At 47.2% G+C, this 20,578-nt stretch overlaps 2 protein-coding genes across 7 annotated transcripts in view; both read left to right on the top strand.

Moving 5' to 3' along the window:
• Positions 1-12,202, top strand: part of LOC105699284 (serine/arginine repetitive matrix protein 2) — a 56,030-nt gene extending 43,828 nt beyond the window's left edge. Inside the window, exons 11-26 of one of the 6 annotated variants that reach the window (XR_002762364.1) lie at positions 1,342-1,506; positions 2,311-2,403; positions 3,346-3,591; positions 4,220-4,300; positions 4,375-4,524; positions 4,944-5,211; positions 5,309-5,719; positions 5,814-5,960; positions 6,228-6,412; positions 6,486-6,728; positions 6,989-7,477; positions 7,653-7,835; positions 7,908-8,031; positions 8,096-8,196; positions 8,754-8,829; positions 8,938-12,202. Coding sequence is in view for 4 of the 6 variants with exons in the window: in XM_023434117.1 (XP_023289885.1) it covers positions 1,342-1,506; positions 2,311-2,403; positions 3,346-3,591; positions 4,220-4,300; positions 4,375-4,524; positions 4,944-5,211; positions 5,309-5,719; positions 5,814-5,960; positions 6,228-6,412; positions 6,486-6,728; positions 6,989-7,477; positions 7,653-7,835; positions 7,908-8,031; positions 8,096-8,224; positions 8,938-9,050 (3,027 nt within the window). In the remaining 2 variants the exon portion in view is untranslated. Of the gene's footprint in view, positions 1-1,341; positions 1,507-2,310; positions 2,404-3,345; positions 3,592-4,219; positions 4,301-4,374; positions 4,525-4,943; positions 5,212-5,308; positions 5,720-5,813; positions 5,961-6,227; positions 6,413-6,485; positions 6,729-6,988; positions 7,478-7,652; positions 7,836-7,907; positions 8,032-8,095; positions 8,225-8,753; positions 8,830-8,937 lie in introns of all 6 variants that reach the window. The other 5 variants (XR_002762363.1, XM_023434118.1, XM_023434119.1 and 2 more) reach the window with 5 other exon arrangements.
• A 2,469-nt stretch (positions 12,203-14,671) lies between these two features.
• LOC105699560 (endochitinase) lies at positions 14,672-19,712 on the top strand. The gene is made up of 10 exons (XM_012424673.2): positions 14,672-14,833; positions 16,902-16,969; positions 17,278-17,613; positions 17,679-17,901; positions 18,039-18,162; positions 18,235-18,432; positions 18,509-18,590; positions 18,693-18,904; positions 19,016-19,249; positions 19,403-19,712. Exons 1-10 carry the CDS (start codon positions 14,757-14,759, stop codon positions 19,526-19,528), a joined length of 1,680 nt encoding a protein of 559 aa, XP_012280096.1. The 5' UTR covers positions 14,672-14,756; the 3' UTR covers positions 19,529-19,712.
• Positions 19,713-20,578: the final 866 nt, after the last annotated feature.

Raw genomic sequence — 20,578 nt, 5'->3', positions numbered from 1 at the left:
TTCCCGGCGAAGGGGAAAAGCTGACCCGGTACGTGTTGGGCTCCGCTCAGGAATTCATTTAGGAATTCATTTAAGAATTCATTCGCCGCCGAGGATTAGACCGACGATTCCCGAATCGAGACGAGCCGTCTCACTGTTTAACGTTTTTGCGATTTTCCGCTTTTCCCCCAATTTTTTTTTTTTTCTAAACTCTTCAGGGTACTCTTCAGAGTTCTTCGCGGTTACTTGGATATCTTTCGCGGTTAGGCATAGGAAAAGCGATCCAAGAAGTATTTTTCCGACCTCGGATCGAGACGAAATCCCTCGGGAACGCGGGCGTCACGCGCGGGGGTTCAGCGCGCGTTCCGCATGCGGTGGTACGCGGAACGAAAGTCGAGCCGCGACTTGGCCTTCTCTTCTTACCGCGTACAGTGGTCGGCATTAACTCCGAGCAATTACGCGAATTAGTGGGGAATTATCCCGCGTTTTGGGGGTTGCCATGGAGACGTAGGGCTTCTGAAATAAGGGAACGGCTATCCCGGATTTTATTACGAGTCGAGGAGTCCCGAGGGAGGCCCTCCGGGAACCGGGAGAGGCTTCGTTCCGAAGCCACTTGTAGCTCCGTTTCTCCTTGGCCGGTGGGGGGTCTTCAGGGTTCCTGGATCTCTCCCGAGTCCCTAGGGAAGACTCCTGGAACGGATCAATTCCTCGAAAACGAGACCCTTGACTCCAGGCATGTCTAAATCAAAATCAACGTAAAAGTCCTGACTCGGGTCCAGGGAAAATTGGAGTGATTCGTTCCTGAAGAGGATCCTTCCTTGGCATGAGTTTCCTGGGTCAGGAGGTCCCTAGGGAGCCGATATAAAACAAACTGGAAAATATTCTCTGCCCGACTCCGTAGGAAGTATCCACTCTGCAGGACGCTCTTCAGGACCTATAAAATTGTTGCACAATTTTTTTTCTTCACCCAGCTAATTTTTTAGAACTCCACCCTGAGCGAAAGAATCACTTTCTACGAAGAATTTCATCTCAAGTGCGAACAATTCTTTCGGATAATTACGCGTGTATATACATTATTCGGCAAAATTATGCAGCTTCCGTTATTATTGTTCAAAACACCGGGAAATGAATTCCGCTCAATGGAATAAAAAAACGAAATCCTGATCATTTGTCTCGCTTCCCACGGGATGAATTTCTCTGGGACCAAGAGACATCCTCGGCAAGGAAGACGTAAGATCTCCTACGAGTAATTAATTCCGCCTAGAAAGTTGATCTTTCGCCGAGGGTATATTTAGTTTCGGGAGCTCTTCAGGAACTCGCTGAGGAATTTTAAGTGACCGTCGAACTCTTTGCATGTCCCAGCAGCAGCGGCGACCAGGAAGTGCAGGTGGACTGGTTCAAGTATCGGCTGGTGAACTTTTAGGCAGGACCCATGAAGAGCTGGTCCTCTTGCTGATCCAGCTTCGGCGACAGAGTGCGACACTCTGCAAGGCGATGGAGACTTGCCACATGGAGATAGAAGCGCAGGTCCAGGAATTTTCCATTTTCTTCCAGGGTGTCTTCGTGGTGTTTTCACGGGGTCTTCATGGTGACTTCGGGGTCCCCTAGATGGTGGCGGTGGTAGAAGCAACGGCATCCCTTGCTCGGAAACGCCTCTTTCTTTCGCTCTTCAGCTTCTCATCTCCTCTTCAGCATCCGATCCTTCTCCCCTCGTCTCCGCGATTAGTCCGGCAAATCGCTTCTGGGAATGTCTAAATTCTAGAATAAAATCCCCGGGAGAAGTGCGCATCTCTTCAGGGTCTCGAGCATTCCCCTCTCCCTTCTACTCGTCCGGAAAGAAATCCGCGCTGCTGAAGCGGAGAAATATAAACCTCTTCTGGACCACTCGACGCAGATCGGCTTTCTACGCCGCGAGTTGCGCTCCGAGTGGTCGGACCTCGAAGAGATCGCACTTCGTCCCGAAGATTCCTCTGTGCTGGTGATTACGTGATAACGTGGATATTCGTGGTGCATGGTACCGATTAGTTATTCCTGGTGAGGTGTAAAGAATTCGCAGGTACGCTGCAACGAGACCGAAATTTCTTCAATTCTCGTTATCGAGTTCAATTAAACCTTCATTATTCGAGACTTAAAATCGTTTAACGAGGTGCAGGAAATTTTCTAAAGGTTAAATCTCGGCGTACCTGCCTCCCTGCCTGCACAGGTGAGATCGGAGCAACCTGTTCCGATGTCGCCGGTGAATGGCTCGCCGGTCGGTTCTGGTGGGAAAGAAAAATCCCATTTCCATCGAGTCGAGTTTTAACGAGGCTGCGTTTCCCGATCTCTCTTCAGGCCAGACTGGCGGAGCTCGACACTCCTCGGAGGCTGGAGAACTGGCAGAAACTCGAGGAGCTGCAGAAGCACCTGATGGATCTCGAGAAACAGGTAATTGGCTTTGAAGCGTCCCTTTGATCCAGCCGCGGGACTCCTGGCCGATAAAGAAGAGCTCCGTATCGACGCCCGAGACTGATTAATCCCCTTTCCGGTCAATTTGCCGCGCCCAGCTCTCAGCCGTCCCATAAGAAAAATTCCATGCAAATAACCAAACCATAGAAAAAATCCCCAAAAATTTCCATACCTCCCTTGGCTCTCCAACAATCATAGGAAAATTCCACCCCACCCCAGGAGTCCCCGAAACTCGGATTAATAATTAATAACGCAACCAGCTCGCGGGCTCCAAATCCGGGGCGGCGATCTGGCCGCAGTCCCCCATGGAAAAATTCCTGTAAAGGCCGTCTCTTGGGGTACAATTTTCCACTATTTTTTTCCTGTTATCGGGGGCATTCAGGGAGATTATAAAAAATTCCCGGGTCCCGGGGATTCGTTTCCCAGCCGGAGAGCGATTTTCGGTTTAATCTCGAGCTCGGCGGTAACGTTTGACGGGACCGTACTCCGTGCGCCCGAAGTAATAATTAATATCTCGGGATATATCCAGGGGTGTTTTTCTTCGGAATCGAATCCAGACTACCGATGGGAATAAAGGAGGGGGGTGCAGTCGGGATCGTAAGTTAGTGAATTAAAAGTTTTCATCCCTGGGGGTTGTCGGCTCGTCGAGGGTCCGGACTCCCGGGGCTCGTGACGACGTTCAATTTGTCTGCCTTTATGCAAATGTTGTTTATGGCCGTTCCTCCTCGGGGCTGAATTTTCCCATTGAGGCCGCGTCAGCGAATCTGATTTCCCCCCCCCCCCCGGCTCGGCTTTTTATCCCGGATAAAGGGCCCCGCTTTTATATTTGTATCGCGTTAGCGCTTTATCTCTTTCCTCTCGTCCTTCCTTCCTATTTATTTTTTCCTTCACTTTTATTCGGGGATTATATCCCATTTGCAGTACGAGAAGGGGAAGCCCCTGGTGAACCTCGTCGATAACATGGTGAAGCTCGGCTCTCTTTATAACCATGGGAACCACCCCAATGGGACCGTCGGTGGGTCTCGACAGGATCTTCTTCATGGTCTAGATCCTGCCAAGGAACACCGGGATAGATTGGAGTTCAACCAGAGGGTCCAGGAACAGAGGCTGTTGGCAGAGGAACGCAGAGATTGGGATAGGCTGAGCCCTGACCACGGACAACTTCAGGTGAAGGACCGTTTTCAATCTCAGGAACCTTCGGAACAATCCCTGACGAAGTGACCCTTTCTAAGAGAAACGTGGAAAATTAATTTCTCGATCAAATTGAATAATTGCGAATTTTAAGAAATTCCAGGTGAAGGGTCACTTTTAATTCCGATCCCAGGAGAATCAATTTCTCTGAGCGAAATATCGAAAAATCGATTTCTTACCGCTAGAACTGCGAAACTAGTCAAAACGCCTGGTTTCAAATGGCCCATCGGGTACAAAAAAAAAATCCGCCGGTAGTTGTAGTGTTATTAATTAAAGAAAAAATCAACGTAGATTAATGTAAAAAAAAAAAAGAATCTTGAAGACGACTTAATTCCGACTAACGGATCCCCTGGAATTAATTATCTCACGGCGAGAAGAATTCGATGAGATCTCCAGATAGGGACCCCGGAAGTGTCTTTAATCCGGGATAAAAATCGCTCCCCAGGGGACCGGGTCAGGTCGCACTTAATTAAGCCTCCTCTCCCGAGCCCCTCTACAAATATATTTATATCCCGACGAGGTTGACTGTTGTCATCAACCGGAATCCGGCTGAAAGGCGACACCAACTAGAAGATCCAAGGTTCTAACCCATACGTGATTGCAGGCGAAGGTGCAGCAGCTCTACAAACTGGACCGACTTTTACAAGAGGAATCCGGTACACTTCACAGTCTCCAACAGGACAAGGTACGCGACCGACCCCGAAGAGGAGTCCCGAAGACTCGTAGGAAATATTTATTTGATAATCCTGAATTTTTTAGGAGATCCTAGAGAAGGCCCTGGGAGGTCTCAGGCACAAGATGCAGAGCAGTAGAAGTAATCCCGTGGAGACTGAGAGATACAGGAAGCAGCAACTCCTGCTGGAAAGAGAGCTCAGCAGGGTGAGGCTTCTCTTGGCCCACAACTCGAAGGTGATTGAAACCTCTCTCCCTATTTTTATGAATTATTTTCACGTGAGAAACTTCATCGAAATTCGATTGACGCGAAGGGCGCGTGATATCAAAAATGTCTCCTCTTCGCCATTAAACCCCAATTACGAGTTGAAGAAGCATTACCCGCTGCAGAAGTTTCGCCTCCTGTCGCTCGAGTTTCCGTAATTTTTTTTTTGTTCTAAGTATATAAAAAAAAAACAAGCGGCCCGGTCTCGCAGTCGCATAATTCCGGGGCGGAAATACCGGGGCGAAAGTTCGGAGTCTCGGAATCCGGGAGGCTGTATCCCTCAGGAATGAATTCCTGCATTCCTCGAAAGTAGAGTTCCCGGCAGGGAGTGTTTCGCGTCTCCGTTTTGCTCCCCATTCCAAGGGCCATTCCTGGAGGTCCTGTGTTGCAGAAACTCGAGGAAACCGTGGCCGAGAACGCGAGGCTGGAGCAAGAGCTGGTCGTCCTGAGGCAGAAGCTGCAGGCGTCCCGAAGGTACGCCGGGAACATGGCGAGAGATCCCTCGGGAACCACCGCGGCCCTTGAGGCGGAGCTGAGGAGGGTCCAGCAGCTGGTCGGAGATCTGCAAAGACAGAGACAGGAGCTGAGTGTCCAGGTCCGACAGCTCACCGAGAAGTCTCACAGCCTGGTCCAGCAGATCAGACCTCAGTCTGCTGCAGGTAAGACTTCTTAGGGAGAGAATTGATTTAAAAAAAAATGATAAATTGATGATTCTTAAAATAAACATTTTAGAGGGAAATTGTATGATTTTCGCAGCTCCCCAGGTTCACCAGTCAAAGAAAAGGACTCACAGCTCCTGGCTGGAGACGGACCTGGATTCTGGGACCACCCTGGACCACGGTCTGGATTCACCCTCGAGTCCTGCTCTCTCGACATCTCCCAGAAGTGGGCAAAACTCTCATCAAGCCTCCCCGAGGTTCAAGGACCCTCCGGCGCCCTACAAGGAGAACTTCCCCAGATACTCTCCTCCGATCCAGGACTCCCAGTCCTTCGGTCAGACCCTTCCATCTCAGAATCACATCTCAGCCCTGTCTCCTCAGCTTCGGGAGCAGATCCAGCAGCACCAGCTCAAGCAGCAGCAGCTGAGGGACCGGATGCAGGGAAAAGGAAGTCCGGTGCAGGCCAATGTCGCCCCTCTTTACGTCAACACGGAATCAAGAAGACAAGGTGAGGAGTCGAAGACGAGCCACAGGGTCCATCCTGAAGTTCGGGTAAAAATGGATTTTTTTTTTTTTTAAATAATTATTGGCAATTCTTTTAGACGTGCCGAAACATGGGGAAGTTGGATTGAGCAATGGACCAATCCCCCCTCCGGAGTATGTCCCTCCTCCACCCCCACCTCCCAGCGAGGAGGCTCTTCTGGTGAACGGAGGAGTCTATGGACATGCCGAAGAGAACAAATTCCCAGGTAGAGGAGATTATCCGTTGAGGGAAATTTTTTAGGGGAGCTATCTGCCACGTTTAACCCTTTCGACCCTAATGCCGACTATAATTGATGCGGGAATAATTATTAATTCACACTTTTCATCCGGTGATTAATTTCATGCTATTTTTTTTTTCTTTAACCGTAAAGATCCCTACAATTAAACATTATTCGCACGTCGCCGTTATCCATGGCTGAGTACACGTGGCGGGCACGAGGAAAGGGTTAATTCTCTCTGCGTTTCTTGTCAAGGTCTGCTGCACGGCCGGGAGAAACAGGAGATCAAGACGGTGCGCATCGTGAAACGCGAGTCGGAGCGACGTCAGAGGGACCGAGGAGATCGTACAGGGAACCTGGGTATACCATTGACGAACGGACTGCCGGTCCCAGGAGGAGCCAAGAGACTGGCCGAAGAGGAGTCCTCCCAGCAGCTGGAGGTAAACTCGACTTCGGTCCACCCCCTACCTGGATTCTTGATCCGCGGTGTCGACTTTCATTCTCTCTTCCCAGAAGGCACAACTCGGCCGAGTGGTGGAGGAGTCCCCGATGACGCACGCCCAGAGCACGGTGCAACTCTCAGAGTTGGACGAGGTCCAGTTCCAACGGAGCATGTCGCTTCCCCGAGGTTTCGGTGGTCAGCGACCCCAGCCTGGGATCCACCAGGGTCTTCTTCAGGGCCCGGTGCCCCCTCCGCCGCGGAGCGACAGCATGAACGCCCTGAGGAACATGATGGCCCGTCGACATAGAGTCAGGGTAGGTGCAGACTGGGGGAAAAGTCATTTTGTAGGGATAAGGGAATCTCCGCTCTAGGGCGGAAATCGAGGACGATTACGTCCTACCAGGCGTGTCAAGGGTTAAAGGAGAATGTTAGACACCTAGAAAGTAGATTTTCCTCACTCTTCGGCAACCTCGTCAGGGTCGAGACCCCCGCGTCCCCAGGACTCGTTTCCTTCCCCCAGGCCCCATATCCCCAAGGTTTTGCTTTATTTCTCTTTCCATTTGTCGGGGACCAGCAGTTTGAGCATCAGGACGCCAGCTCGGACAGTACCCTCTCGCCGTACACGGAGAGTCCGACCTCGACCTCGATGGCGAACAGCTCGCCGAACTACTCGACGAGCCCATCAGCCTACAGCCCCAGCCACCAGAATTATCAGGCCCAGGGTGCAAGGGCGATCTCGAACTACCTCCAGGTGGGACCTTACGGGTCCATTCCCTCGCTCGCGAAGGAAGGGAACCAGGTGCCGGGGAATTCCACAGCGGTTTCCCCGGTTCCACCTCGAGACCGGTTCTTCGGGTCCGCGGCCAGCATCAACAGCCTCTCCGAGAGTCCACAATTATCTCCCGTCTTCAAGAGCGAGGCTGCCAGGCAGATCATCAAGGAAATGACCGAGAAGAGGTCCGAGGGCCCCAGGAGGCGACAAGTGCCCAAGGAGAAGAGGAGGCACTACACCGTCTCCAGCAGCAAACCTGTCTTCGACCTTGAAGACACGTTTTCCAAGATGGTACCTGTTTTCTTTGGTTCTCCGTCCCTCCTTTTTTTAACTTGGTGTGTTAGCTTGGTCCGTTTGAGTTCAGGGTCCTGTCCCGAGTCCTCGGTGACGTCGCCGAGTCTTTGATGTACACCCTGATGTATACTCTGAAGAGGACTTTTGTTCACGGTTTCGTTGCGGTTTTCAGGGCATGGGCAGGGCTAGGGACGACCTGGACATGGAAAGGGCCTTGAGGCCCAGGATCAACGCTCCTGATGTCGTCAGGTCTACTCTCAGTCACAAGGAACTGAAGTATAACGAGAGCACCATTGATCAGCTCCTGGGCACGCCGAATAAGATCCTGATTCCGGAGCGGTACATCCCTGAACAGGTGATTTAAACCTCTATTGTTGGTTAATTCGATTCTACCAAGTTCTTCTTACTTTACCGAGTTTCTTCGCAGACTCCCGAGTTGAGTGCGGAAGAGCAAGAGCACAGGCTGAAGAAGGCGGAGTCCATTAGGAAGATGCTCTCGGAGACTGCCGTGACTGCTCCAGAAGGAGGCGGTGAGGACTATCTCTTGCTCGGTAATTTTATTCTCTATGTAAATTACCAGATTTTATATATCACACTTTTTAATAAAATCCCCAGACGACGAGATGGAGAAGTCGGACACCCTGAAGAAGAAGGTGGCCGAGGAGAAGCGACAGAGGGAACACATCCTCCAGCTGAATCAGATCCTGGCTAAGCAGGTGATGGAGAAGAGTAAAATGGTAGCCGGTACGTCGATGTCTATCCCTAGGGAGATTTTCCTTTAGCTCTCGGAGAGCTTATGATTTGTGCATGGTCCGGTTTTGTTTGCCTATAGTGGTGTGACGAGCATGGCCATTTTTTATATCGATTGAGTTCTCATACTTCTTTACATTTGCGATCATGTTCCTCTGGGCCAGGTTTCCCGGGTTCTCCTGGGATACCTCGCCGAGGGGAATTATTTCCCTCGGTTCACTTCTTTCTTCATGGTCTATGGAAAAGACCCTTTGCAAGGAATTCTGTGTATCAGTCGCATTGTCAATGTATCGGGTTGAGGAATAACTGATTACGTTGCGTTAAGAAGGGCGGGAATTAAAATTCTTATTCCTCGACCCGACACTTCAGGGCCTTCTTCAGCGTCTTGCCGGGGAATTTGTCCTCGTCGGATCACACCTTGGCGAAAAACCGGGAATCGTACCTCGCACCTCGTGTCAAGAGTTAACTAATTAGTGTTCTGCCAAGTGTAGAGTGTTGTTTGGACCGTTTGTGCTGTGTGTAGGTAACCAGGCGCACTGACTGACATGCTTCCTCCATCTTCCCATGTAGGACACGCACATCACATTACCGTATTTCAGGTTTGTTTCCTACGTTCATTTTGTTTCTCACGTACACCCACCCATCTGCAATCGGAGACCTTTACCTGTAATCGATGTAAAATTAATAAACAGGCGCTTTATTTGCAGTTCAAGCCCTGGCCACGCTGCCCTTGAACCAGGAGCCGAGCTTCGACGAGGACGACCTGTCCCCGGTTACACCACTGCCTTTGTACCAACAAAGAGAGAATTATTACTCGTAAACCGAGAAATAATTCCTAGAAGGAACGACGGAAATACCGAAGACTAAACCTACTGCCAGAACCTTGGAATTATTTCTGATAATGCACAATTAGTCTAACGCCACGCGGACTGATGGGAGAAGAGGAAGAGTCCTTGGAAATGGAGATAATGGTAACTCGTAAATTTCACAGAGTTCTCCACGGTAACGAAAAGCTCAGGATGAACACGAGGAGGTCTCTGTCCCCGCATTTAATAATTAGCAATTAATATTTGTGACCACACCGCGACCGAAAGTGTACAGTCAATAGGGTCTAGCCTATAAGTTAAGCTAACGATTTAATTAAATAATTAAGATTAACTTAGGCATAGGCATCCCAGGACTGTTGGTTATCACGTTAACGAACGAGCCTCGTACTTCTCTTATCATCTTTTCCATTTTTTTCTCCTCTCTCTCTAAATTTTATCACTGCGGAATTTTATTCCTGGAAGTGTAAGAAATTCTGATTAAAATCCGGCACGTCGTTTGAGGGATTGTTTATTTCCTGGATTGTGTAGAGATTGATTGTGGTATTCGTTGAGTTGATAAGACTTCTAGGAAGTGCGAGGATTAATTATTAAAAATTAGCCTACTCTTGGCAGGGTCTCGGAGTCCTAGCCTTCCGATTCGATATCGCGGGGCGTCGATTTCCTTATTTTTTATATGTATAAAAAGAAAAAGTAACGTAACGCCACCCTACATTGACTAAACAATCAAATTAATTAAGTGACCGCGTTAGTGCCAAACCCGTAGCGGGCTCGGGAACCGTCGTCAATTATGTTAAATAAATTAAGCTTAACGATTTTTACCGTCGAGGATCAATACGAGGACTTCCAGTCTCTCGTCCGAAATTCATCGAAGTCGTTATGCAAGTCCTTGGGTAGTTTTATATTAAAAACGAGATAAAAGAAACGAAGTAATAGGTCTCAGCGTGGTGCCCTTAAGCAATTAACTGATTAGTGATAAAGCTTACGACTCTTCCGAGTGATTTCTCTTAAGAAATGCCGAAAAACAAAATGGCGCCGCCCTTCGCGAGACCTCTTTCTCGCGCTTTCGCCTTAATTTCCCGTTTTCTCCTCGTCCTTGACACATCTTATCGAAGAAGAACCTTGTTAGAATATCTTGTTAAAAGTGATAGGAAGAAAAATAAGGGCGCACTTTCGCCTTAATTTCCCCTTTCGACGCGTCTTGTCATTAAACCTTGTTAAAAAAAGATCATATTAAAAATGGTAGAAAAATGAAAAAAAAATATATGAAAACAGCGTCGAGGCCTTTCTCGTGCTCTTTCGCTTTAATTTCCCCCTTTGTATTGTCTATTGGCCTTGACACGTCAATGACTTCGGTACAGCTTTAAAGGAGGAACGACAAGCCCTTAGCAGCGTATATGAAAGGATAATGAATGGCGTCGGTACCGTTTGTAGGTTTGCGGGTACCAAGAGAAAGAGGGAGAGAGAGAATGCCGGAGTGCCTGAAGACGCATGAGAGAGACACCTCTAGGTGTGATCACAAATATTTCAGTTATTTCCCAGACGGGCTCGAATCGTACGCACGTGGCGCGCCGAATATTTATGTGGCAATAACCACGTCCCTTTAAATTTATCATCCTCTACCTACACCGTCAAACAAAAAAAATATATTAAGACTTTATAAGAGCGCACCATCGACATATATATTTTTTTCCACTTCTTGAGAACCCCCTCGACGATTCGCAAAATTATCCCCGCGGTAATTATTTCCGTACAGCGTGTGAGAATTAATTATATTGGACAATAATGCCCCGCCACGAGGAGGCCCCCCGTCTAGGGAATAACAAATTACCGAATAAGACCCGACTGCATGGTAAATTTAGAGAATTGCGCCTAAGTATGTAGAAATTATCTATCCGGGTTTAAATACACGCGAATACATGAAGTACGCCGAGGCCGTACGTGCGACATTGCGATGTATGTACATAGCGACGCGGAAGTATATATGTATGTACACGGTATGCACCTACGTGGTATCAATATCTGATTAGACGCTGTTTCAGGCTCCGTACCCGAGTATATTAATTATATACGAGCGATTACCGTATACATACCGAGTGCGCTAATTACGTATGAATTACGTAAACGCGAGCATGTGCTGAATTCGCGCCTGCGGATTAAATTGCCCCCCCTCAACCTTCCCGAAAATAATTAATTTCCAGTTTAACAGTTGTGCCCACATTATGCAATACCCGATTCTCCTTCTCATTGCTAATTTCATCCTGTCAAATTGTCGACACTCCCGTTTGTGGATTTCCGAGCCTCGTTTCTACGTCGGCGCTTCTCGTAGACTCTCACCTATACATATATAAATAGTATATAAATATATAAATAATTATAAATACTAGTAGTGCCAGGTATATTGATCCTGGGATTTTTTCGAGATGTCACCCTTTGGGAGATTCGAAAATCGACGGATTTCGAGCTTTAAGACGACTTTTTCGAGGATTTCACAATGGGATTCGGACTGCGGGAACTTTAAGGGGATGTCAAAGTGACGTTCAATCTTTCTTCCAAACTTTTTTCCATACTGGGTCCACCGAATTGTTTCAAACTTTGCAACGCGAATGTGGAGGCTTTAGGGAAGGTCCCGACGCCCATGAAACTTTGATTTTCTATACAGAAATGTTAAGACATTTTTTAAAAATTAAATTCTCATGGGTGTCGGGACTTTCATTAAGGCTTTTGTATTTACATTGTAAATTTTGAGGCGATTCGGTACACCCAGTTCGGGAGGAAAGTTTCATAAGGGAGATTTTTGGCGGCACTTTCATGTCGCCTTAAAGAAGAATGGGGAATTTTGGCCAATTGTTTCCTCTTCATCTGGTGGATAACAATCGTTTCGCGGCACGGTCCGGTCTTAGGCGCTCAATTTTATTGTTTCGACATTATACATATGTTGATTATTGCATAGTTCTATATTGACATATTTTTTAGCTAGGCGAGGACGATAGCAGGCACCTTCTGTCGGATAGGACATTAGAGTTTAAGGCGGTTTTACATGAGTAAGCGTAATGAGGGGTCGCGTTTACGGCCGAGAGAATGCGCAGAATTACGGCCGGCGTGGACGTGTAATTTAATGTTACTACTGTTTCAACGAGACAAATAAACCCGAACTGGTTTTTATATCTCGATGTGGTTATTCTCTGTTTTTTTTTTTCCTCAGCGGACAGTCCTCGAGGGGGATTCCCCCTCCATGTAGATTTTTTAAGGCTGCAGAACCGCACGGGGAAGATGAGGCCAATGAACGAGGACCCTGAATTAATCCTTTTTTCAATGTAAAATGCATAAGATGTTGCAACTCGGAAGTGGACCTCTGAAGATCCATGAGAAGAGGCCAATGAACTTTTGCGAAGACTTGAATTTATTTATCTATTTTCCTGAAATTGTATCCGATTTATTTACCGAATGGACTCGGAAGATGGGAATTTTCTTGAAGGAGAGGGGATCCAAAAACCAGTACCCTGAAGACTTTTATTTGATTTTTTAAACCCATCTTAGGTATCACATTTCTTTCGGGAAGTGGTTCCTTCAGGGGCCAGGAATCCGAAGGTTGGGAAATCGGGAGAAGCCGAAGAGCTAATTGAACATGGGTAGGAGAAAAAGGCATCGAGAAAGACGACGACTGGAATCAGGGGAGCCTAACGATCGATTTATTGGAAGATGAGGTCCCTGGCCTCTGGATTTCATAAGGTCGATGACCAACGCGTTTCCAGCCTGCCCTGCCAGTGATAAAAGGAGCCGATAACGGGAACGACTCCTCGCGTTCTCCATAATACTCTCCTAAATCTTTCTTACGAGCCTGGAAATAATTCCCGAGGAGCGATAGAGGAGGAGAGAAAATATCGCGAAGTCGCCTCTCGCAGGAGGAGCCTCCGATAAACATTTCAGGGAACGTTAGAGACCTTGAAGAGGCACCTCCGACCCGAGTCATCGTTCCTAGAGAACAAAGGCGTACGTTGTACATCCGAGGAATGACAAGTGATCCCCGAGGTGGGATTTGAATCCGAGGACGAGGTCTAAGGACTCGCCAGGACTCGAGTGCAGCCTCACAATGCACTCGGGCTGGGCAGGTCCTGCATTCCTGCTTAAGTCACTCTCTCGACTGGCCAGAAAATAAGCGAACGGCATTCTCATAGTGCCCCGACTCGCCGTGACATTTCTACACCTTTCAGGACCTCTGAAGAAAAAGAGGAACAAGAAGGAGGAAGAAAACAGGAAAAATCGGGGCCTTCCGAAGAAGCCGCGCCGGGCAAGGCGGATCCGGCCTTTCCGCCGAATCCGGGCGTCCTGGAGAAAAGTCCTTAGGATAAAAGTTGTTCCCCAAGAGACGGGGAAGAACTTTTGTTGAGGCCATTTTTCCACATCATGCACCGTTGAAGGGGAAACCGAGCTCGAAGCCGGCGAGACCGCTCCTCGTGGCCTTCTTCGGGGGCCCTCGTTTGATATGCATCGGAAAATTCGGAATTGACTATAAAATGTGACTAATCGATCTCGATTTCGAAAGATTCTGCAGTTTTCGGTGAAACGCCGAGAGAGAGGTCTCCTCGTCATCTGGACTCGAGTCGAGAAGCAGATCGATCTCTCCTGCTCCATCGATCTCTTCAACTGGAATTGCGAGAAAATTAATTGTTTATTCAAGTGGCTGCCGAAATGATAGCGTGTTGATATTATTTTGGCAAGGCTTGATCAATCGATTTTCGTCACTGCTGCATCCTCGATTAAACTCGGCCTTCATTTTTCCATGATACTCTGATAACGTTTGTTTGTCTCCCCATATATTAATCCAATTTATACATATTTCTCAAAAAAAGATTCCTTGCAGTACTTGATGTATAATAAACTGTAAAATAATTAATGTAATAAAGCAACTTATTAAACAATAACACTGAGTACGTTTAATTAGACATGCGTGTCTAGCAAACCCTTTAATCGCCTATTCCTGATCCTTGAAAATCAAGCGTAGATCTAAGGTACGAAACTCGGTGCCACCTCCTCGGTTATCCTATGTTCCTGTTAGAAATCGGAAATTTCAACCCCTAAAATTTTTGTCCGGGAGAATTCCGTGCCACCTCCTCGGTTATCCTGTGTTCCTGTTAGAAATCGGAAATTTCAACCCCTAAAATTTTTGCCCGGGAGAATTTCGTGCCACCTCCTCGGTTATCCTGTGTTCCTGTTAGAAATCGAAAATTTCAACCCCTAAAATTCTTGCTCGGGAGAAACACCATGCCACCTCCTTGATTGTCCTATGATCCTGTTACAAATGGGAAATGTCGACTCCTAAAATTTTTGCCCGGGAGAATTCCGTGCCACCTCCTCGGTTATCCTATGATCATGATCGTCAGGGTACATTTATTATGAAGTACAATTTTTCACGTTAGAAAAGCAACGGTTTTTATTGATAAGGTTCCGATTAATCCTAATCAATTACAATCAGTCGTAATCAGTGACGTAGTTTTTCCGCAAGAAACTGCATCTATCGTATCGCCGATTTTTCCTACGTTATCATCGCTTTCCTATTTCCTTATCAAAGGCCACCGCCTATTCGCGGCCGATCGACCGACTCGCTTGCGGATCGCTTGCGGAACGCTTGCGGGCGATTGGCGGGAGTCGGTAGGTCGACGAACCAGCCAATCGCGAGACATTCGTGCACCTGAATTCTAATGAGGCCCACCTGCGTATATATGCGCTCACCCTCGAGATCGCCGCTTGATTTTTACAAGCACCTTCGGAGGAGAAGGTAAGTCTACTCTTCTTCATCTCCATCTTGACCTTCCTTCGATTTTTGACACCTTCACCTTATAGTCGTATTTATCTTTGACCCCCCCTTCGACATCATTTCATTGATTTTGCTCTTCGTCCTTTTGTTTCTTTTATCTCCCTCTCTCCGCAACCTTTCCGGCAAAGTGGTACCAGTGACGTCATAGATTTAAAAAATGGATCCAAGATTTTAACACAAGAGATTTAGTATACCTGATGTGGTGATTTTTGTGTCCTGGATTTTTCAGACTTCGAGCGATTTTAATTTAAAACGGTATCAGTGATATTCCAAATTTATGAATTAATGTGTTTATACATTGAAAATGGGACGTGATGTGAAATGTGTTTTTTTTATCCCGGATTTTTTAAAACTAGGGATTTTTACTAGACCAAAGTCCATACCAGTGACGTTCTAAATTGATGACAAAATGCATTTAAAAAATTAAAAGGGTGATTTCTTTTTATCTTGGTTTTTCGAGATTTAGAACGGTTTCGATTTAGACTAAAGTGACGTGATGGATTTGTCAAGAAATTTACTAAAAATCGGTTCATTGTGAGATTTTTCTTCAACGCTGAATTGTTGAGGTCCCGAGTGACTTTTTTGAGGCCGAAAGGAATTTATTGAAATTCCGGAAATCGCGTGGAGTCCCTCGAGAATTCCGCGGCGCTCTTCGGGCTGCAAGAAAGGAAAACGATCAAAGAAGGAACTCGGAAAGCATGTCGGTGTTTGTATTCAAAGTGCAAGAGCGGAACGGAAGGCGAAGGCTGTTTCTTTCGAAGGATGCACTTCGCATTCTAATTCGAGGAGCCAAAAGAAGGGAGCGGGAATCCCTCGGGATTCGATTTCCCCGTTGTATCCCAAAGGAGTCTCTAAAATTGCCTCGTTATTTCTCCCCGCCTCGAATTTCCTAGGAAAGAGAATTCCCCTCGCGCCACATTCTCCGGGAAAAATGTATCCAAAAAGATCCTGGTATCCAGGAAACGGAAATTTCCGCCTACACTTCTTCCTTCCGCGTGGTAACTCCTCGGCGGAAATTTATTCCGCGAGAAAATTCCCCCCTTGTGGAGCGACATAAAGATCCCTGTTTTGCGGAAATCGCCGGCGGGTAATTTCCCCCGGTTGCGCAATTTTTACGGGCCCCTCGAAACCGCAGATTCCGCCCGGCACGCGATCGGCTTCCGCACGCGGCCTTTCCGCAACCGCCAAGAAACGGGCGCTGCAAGAGGCGATAAGAACTCGCAAAAACCGAGCGAGAAAAAACGAAAATGAGGAATCGATTCAGGTAAAAGGGTGGAGAAGAGATCGGAGATTTGGAGCCAGCATCCGGAAACCGTCCGCCTTGCGGTCGGCTCGAGAAAAGAGAAAATCCCCCCAAATTGCGAAATCCCGACGACGATCGTCTCGATCTATGCCCATCGATCTCTTAACCGGAATATCTAGTTTCTTCTTTCGACGTTCATCTTTAATATCTACCGAATGAAATTGCGCAACGAGCTCGGACGAACGTAATCTCGAAAGAAAGGTCGCAAAAATCCTGAAAAAAAAATTCGGGAAATAAAGTGACGGCGCCTCCACCAAAATCCTATATCAATTCCCTTCGACATTTTCTCTTTTTCATCGCGGCATTCGTTCTTCAGGAGGAAATCCACCGTTAAGTCCGATACTTATTCGGTTAGGCAACGAGTCGTTTCATTAACCCGGGAAAACGGGGCTGAATTTCAAAATCCTTCCCGATGAATTACCGGAGGAGATTCGATCGGCATAATCGATTCGAGACGTCCGTTATCGCTTTTGAGAGAGGAAAGATAGGAAAGATCATCGTGGTCGAAGTCGCCGTTTAACGGTAGTGTCAACGATCGCTGTTTAAAACCGGTCGAAGAGGAGGACGAGAAGACGAGAGATGATCGAGAGATCCTCGGATGGGAGGTCCAGAGATGCTGGGCCTCAGTCGATCGCCGATCGGAATTCCGCAAAGTCCTCAAATAGTCAATAGGCGCTAACTAATCGACACAGGTCGGTAATTAATCGATAAATATCGGCTTTTCAGAAGCATGCCGTGGACCATGAAGAGCCTCTTCGCGATGCTGCTGGTCGGCCTCGCTCCCAGCCTGGCGGGTAAATTTGCATATTGAGGGCACATTCTCGGGCAAATCCGCGAAAAGATGGATTTTTTACCTCAAGATTACCGCAAGAGATCATATTTTCAAATTTTACATTTTATTTCGAATATTTTCACAAGTGTTAAGGGGGTACGAATGTCGCAACGATCGTTTATGAATTTTTCCTACGGATTGGGTGCATCGAATCGTGCCTCTAAAAATCCTTAAAAAATTAGGGAAGACTCCAAAGAGTATTTCCTAGGGTCAGGTGAATTTTCCTGGAGACTTACATAATTTTTCCTGAATTTTCCTGGGGGGAAACAGCGGAGCAGCCTGCGAGGGTCGTCTGCTACTTCAGCAACTGGGCGATTTATCGCCCTGGGATCGGCAGCTACGGGATAGAGGACATCCCAGGGGACCTCTGTACCCACGTGATCTACTCCTTCATCGGGGTAGACAACAGTTCCTGGGAGGTCCTGGTGCTGGACCCGGAGCTGGACGTGGAGAAGAACGGCTTCAGGAACTTCACGAACCTGAAGGAGAAGTTTCCCGGTCTGAGGACCGAGGTAGCAGTCGGTGGGTGGGGAGAGGGTGGTAAAAAGTACAGCGATTTGGTATCCATCAAATCTAGAAGAGACACCTTCATCGCGAGTGTCGTGGGTAAGTGCAGGGATTCCTTTTCCGACACCCTGAAGACCTCTCTTCAAGGTCTACTTCGGTTTCAGCCTTCATGCACAAGTACAAGTTCGACGGGTTCGACCTGGACTGGGAGTATCCTGGGGCTGCCGATAGGGAAGGGAAGTTCTCCGATAAGGACAAGTTCTTCTACTTTGTCGAAGAGCTGAGGAGGGCCTTCGATAAGGAGGGAAAGGGCTGGGAGATCACCATGGCGGTTCCTCTTGCCAAGTTCCGACTTCAGGAAGGATATCACGTTCCGGAATTATGCGAGTAAGTGCACGCCTCGTCTGTAAAATATTTCTTGATATTTAATATTCCAGAGATTCGCGAGAACAATTAATTACCATAAGGTGATGCGAAGGTAGCGTCAGAGGTCTCGTTTAAAAAATTATAAAAATTCTTTTTAGAAACGTCGACGCGATCCACGTGATGTCTTACGACCTCCGAGGAAACTGGGCAGGATTTGCAGACGTGCATAGTCCTCTTTACAAAAGGCCCCACGACCAATGGGCCTACGAGAAGCTGAACGTCGTGAGTCCCATACCCTGAAGAGCCTAATTTGAATATAAACAATAAATACACGTATTTATAAATTTCTTCCAGAATGACGGACTCCAGCTGTGGGTGGACATGGGCTGCCCATCGAACAAGCTGGTGGTCGGGGTGCCATTTTATGGACGCACCTTCACCCTGAGCCAGAGCAACACCAACTACGAGATGGGTACCTACATCAACAAGGAGGCTGGAGGTGGAGATCCTGGAAATTACACACAAGCGAAAGGCTTCCTGGCGTACTACGAGGTGAATAAAAAATATCCAAATTCGACGGACTATACGTACAAAATATTTATATTAAAAGGATTGACCTTCCTGGCAGATCTGCACGGAGGTGAACGATCCCGATTCAGGGTGGACCGTGAGGTGGGACGACGTGGGAAAGGTGCCGTTCACCTACAAAGGTGGGTCCTAATCTTCTTCGTCGTGTGGTTTTTTTCCCCTTCATTTGCATACAATGAAGCCGAAGTGCCGCGCCCGGTTAATTCGAATTTCTGGCTCTTCAGGAACTCAGTGGGTGGGGTACGAAGACGAGAAGAGTGTGCAGATCAAGATGGACTTCATCAAGCAGAAGGGCTATGCCGGTGCCATGTCCTGGGCCATTGATATGGACGATTTCAAGGGTATCTGTGGAGATGCGAATGCACTCACCAAGATCTTGCACAGGAACCTGAAGAGTTATGTTGTACCACCCCCAAGAGGCAGCACGACCCCCAGGGTAAGGCATGATTTTTCTTCTGGATGCTGAAATAGATGTTTAATTAATTATAATTAATTATACCATGAAGAGGACCTTGAACACTTTAAATTTACCTATTTCTTATTTCAGCCTGAATGGTCCCGGCCTCCCAGCACGACTCCCAACCCCAACGAGGGGAAACAAACCCCATTAACGTCTACTAGAGGTATCGAAGAGACCACCAAACCAAATCGACCATCCAGGCCAGTGCCCACAAAACCATCGAAGCCCATTTCCACGACCACACCTGTGGAGATCGATCAAGGATCAAATGAAATCAAATGCGCCGATGAGGACTTCATGCCTTCCAAAGACTGCACCCTGGTGCGTGAAAAATCTCTAAAATTAAAAAAAAAATATATATATATTCTGTACTCTGCAATTTTTAATAAGTGCATGACATGAAGTCTCGGAAAGAGTTATACCACAATTCCAAGGTTAATTTTTGCAATTATGTAATTTATTATTTTTTTCCAGTATTACCGCTGTGTGTATGGAAAACCTCTAAAGTTCCAATGTCGAGATGGGACTGTTTACAATACTGTCAAATTCATCTGCGATTGGCCGGAAAATGCGGATCGAGAGGAGTGCAGGAAGAACTGAGATCTCTCCTTATCAGAGCAGAGTGTACAGTGATAACGCTTTGATAAAGAGTAAAATAGTGTCAAAGGATCCGCGAGAAGTCTCGAGCCGAAGTTTCTCTTCGAGAATTGTGGAGCCCTCCGAAGTCTTAATTGATCATTATGTATTAGAAATAAATAATTAAATAGAAAGAGAAAAATCGAAATGGCGACGAAGTCTGCTCGTCGACTCGATGATTTTATTTAGAGTTTAGGTTTAATTTAACATTATCATCCCGAGTTTAGTTCAATCCATTGTAGAAGTTAAACGTTATCGTTAATAAATAATGTCAGAAGAGCCGTTGCCATCGGCTGGAAAATTAGAAAAGGGCATTTAAGGGGGATGCAGTTGATAAAGTGGGGCTCTTCAGGGTCGGCTTGGCCTAGAAGTAACTCTCAGAAAATTCCTAAAGATGGCTACCGTCTTCACGCGGGAAAACAAATGCCGAGGAATAATTCCACGTGACTGGACTAACTCGGGTGGACGGAGAGACATTTTCGAGGAGAGTTCTTCAGGGTCGAAAATGAAGCGTTTTCGAATTTTCCACCATTTTTCGAATTGCTTCCATGGCGCGTTATTTCTCTTCAAGTCGCGTCCTCCCTCTTCAGGGCGCGGTCTATAAACTTCACCGACCCATTTTATTTAAGACCCTCTTAAAAAGCCACGCAGAATACCAAGGATCGATCGTCCAATTAGCCGGAACGATCAAGGCCTCCAGGGTTTCGAGCTACCCCTTGAAAGGTCTCGACGAACGCTCTTCGGCAACCTCTTCAACAACTGATCGAGTGGACTTTTCGAATTCAATGTTTAATAGTCTCATCATTAGGCCTTTATATGCACTCTTGAGAGTGGATTTTTGCGAAATAAATGTTTAATAGTCCCCTCATTAGGCCTTTATATGCACTCGCTGGTCGTTGGTGGTCTTCAGGTACGGCGATTTCGTAGGATGTCCCGCCCACGCGGATCGCCCGGGCAATAAAGCCGTAAGGGTGGCAAACAAAGCATGGGAAAAAAAGCGGAAAAAAAAAACTT

The sequence above is a fragment of the Orussus abietinus genome, unplaced genomic scaffold, assembly GCF_000612105.2.
Source record: "Orussus abietinus isolate OABI.00-Male unplaced genomic scaffold, Oabi_2.0 scaffold8, whole genome shotgun sequence".
NCBI classification, from domain to species: domain Eukaryota; kingdom Metazoa; phylum Arthropoda; class Insecta; order Hymenoptera; family Orussidae; genus Orussus; species Orussus abietinus.
The sequence above is the reverse complement of the archived record's forward strand: the minus strand, read 5'-3'. Positions and strand labels throughout refer to the sequence as shown.

Coding starts and splice junctions, on each gene's coding strand:
- LOC105699560 (XM_012424673.2), top strand. CDS start 14,757: ATGAGGCCCACCTGCGTATATATGCGCTCACCCTCGAGATCGCCGCTT. Junction 18,433..18,508: donor GCTTCCTGGCGTACTACGAG/GTGAATAAAAAA, acceptor CCTTCCTGGCAG/ATCTGCACGGAGGTGAACGA. Junction 18,591..18,692: donor GGTGCCGTTCACCTACAAAG/GTGGGTCCTAAT, acceptor CTGGCTCTTCAG/GAACTCAGTGGGTGGGGTAC.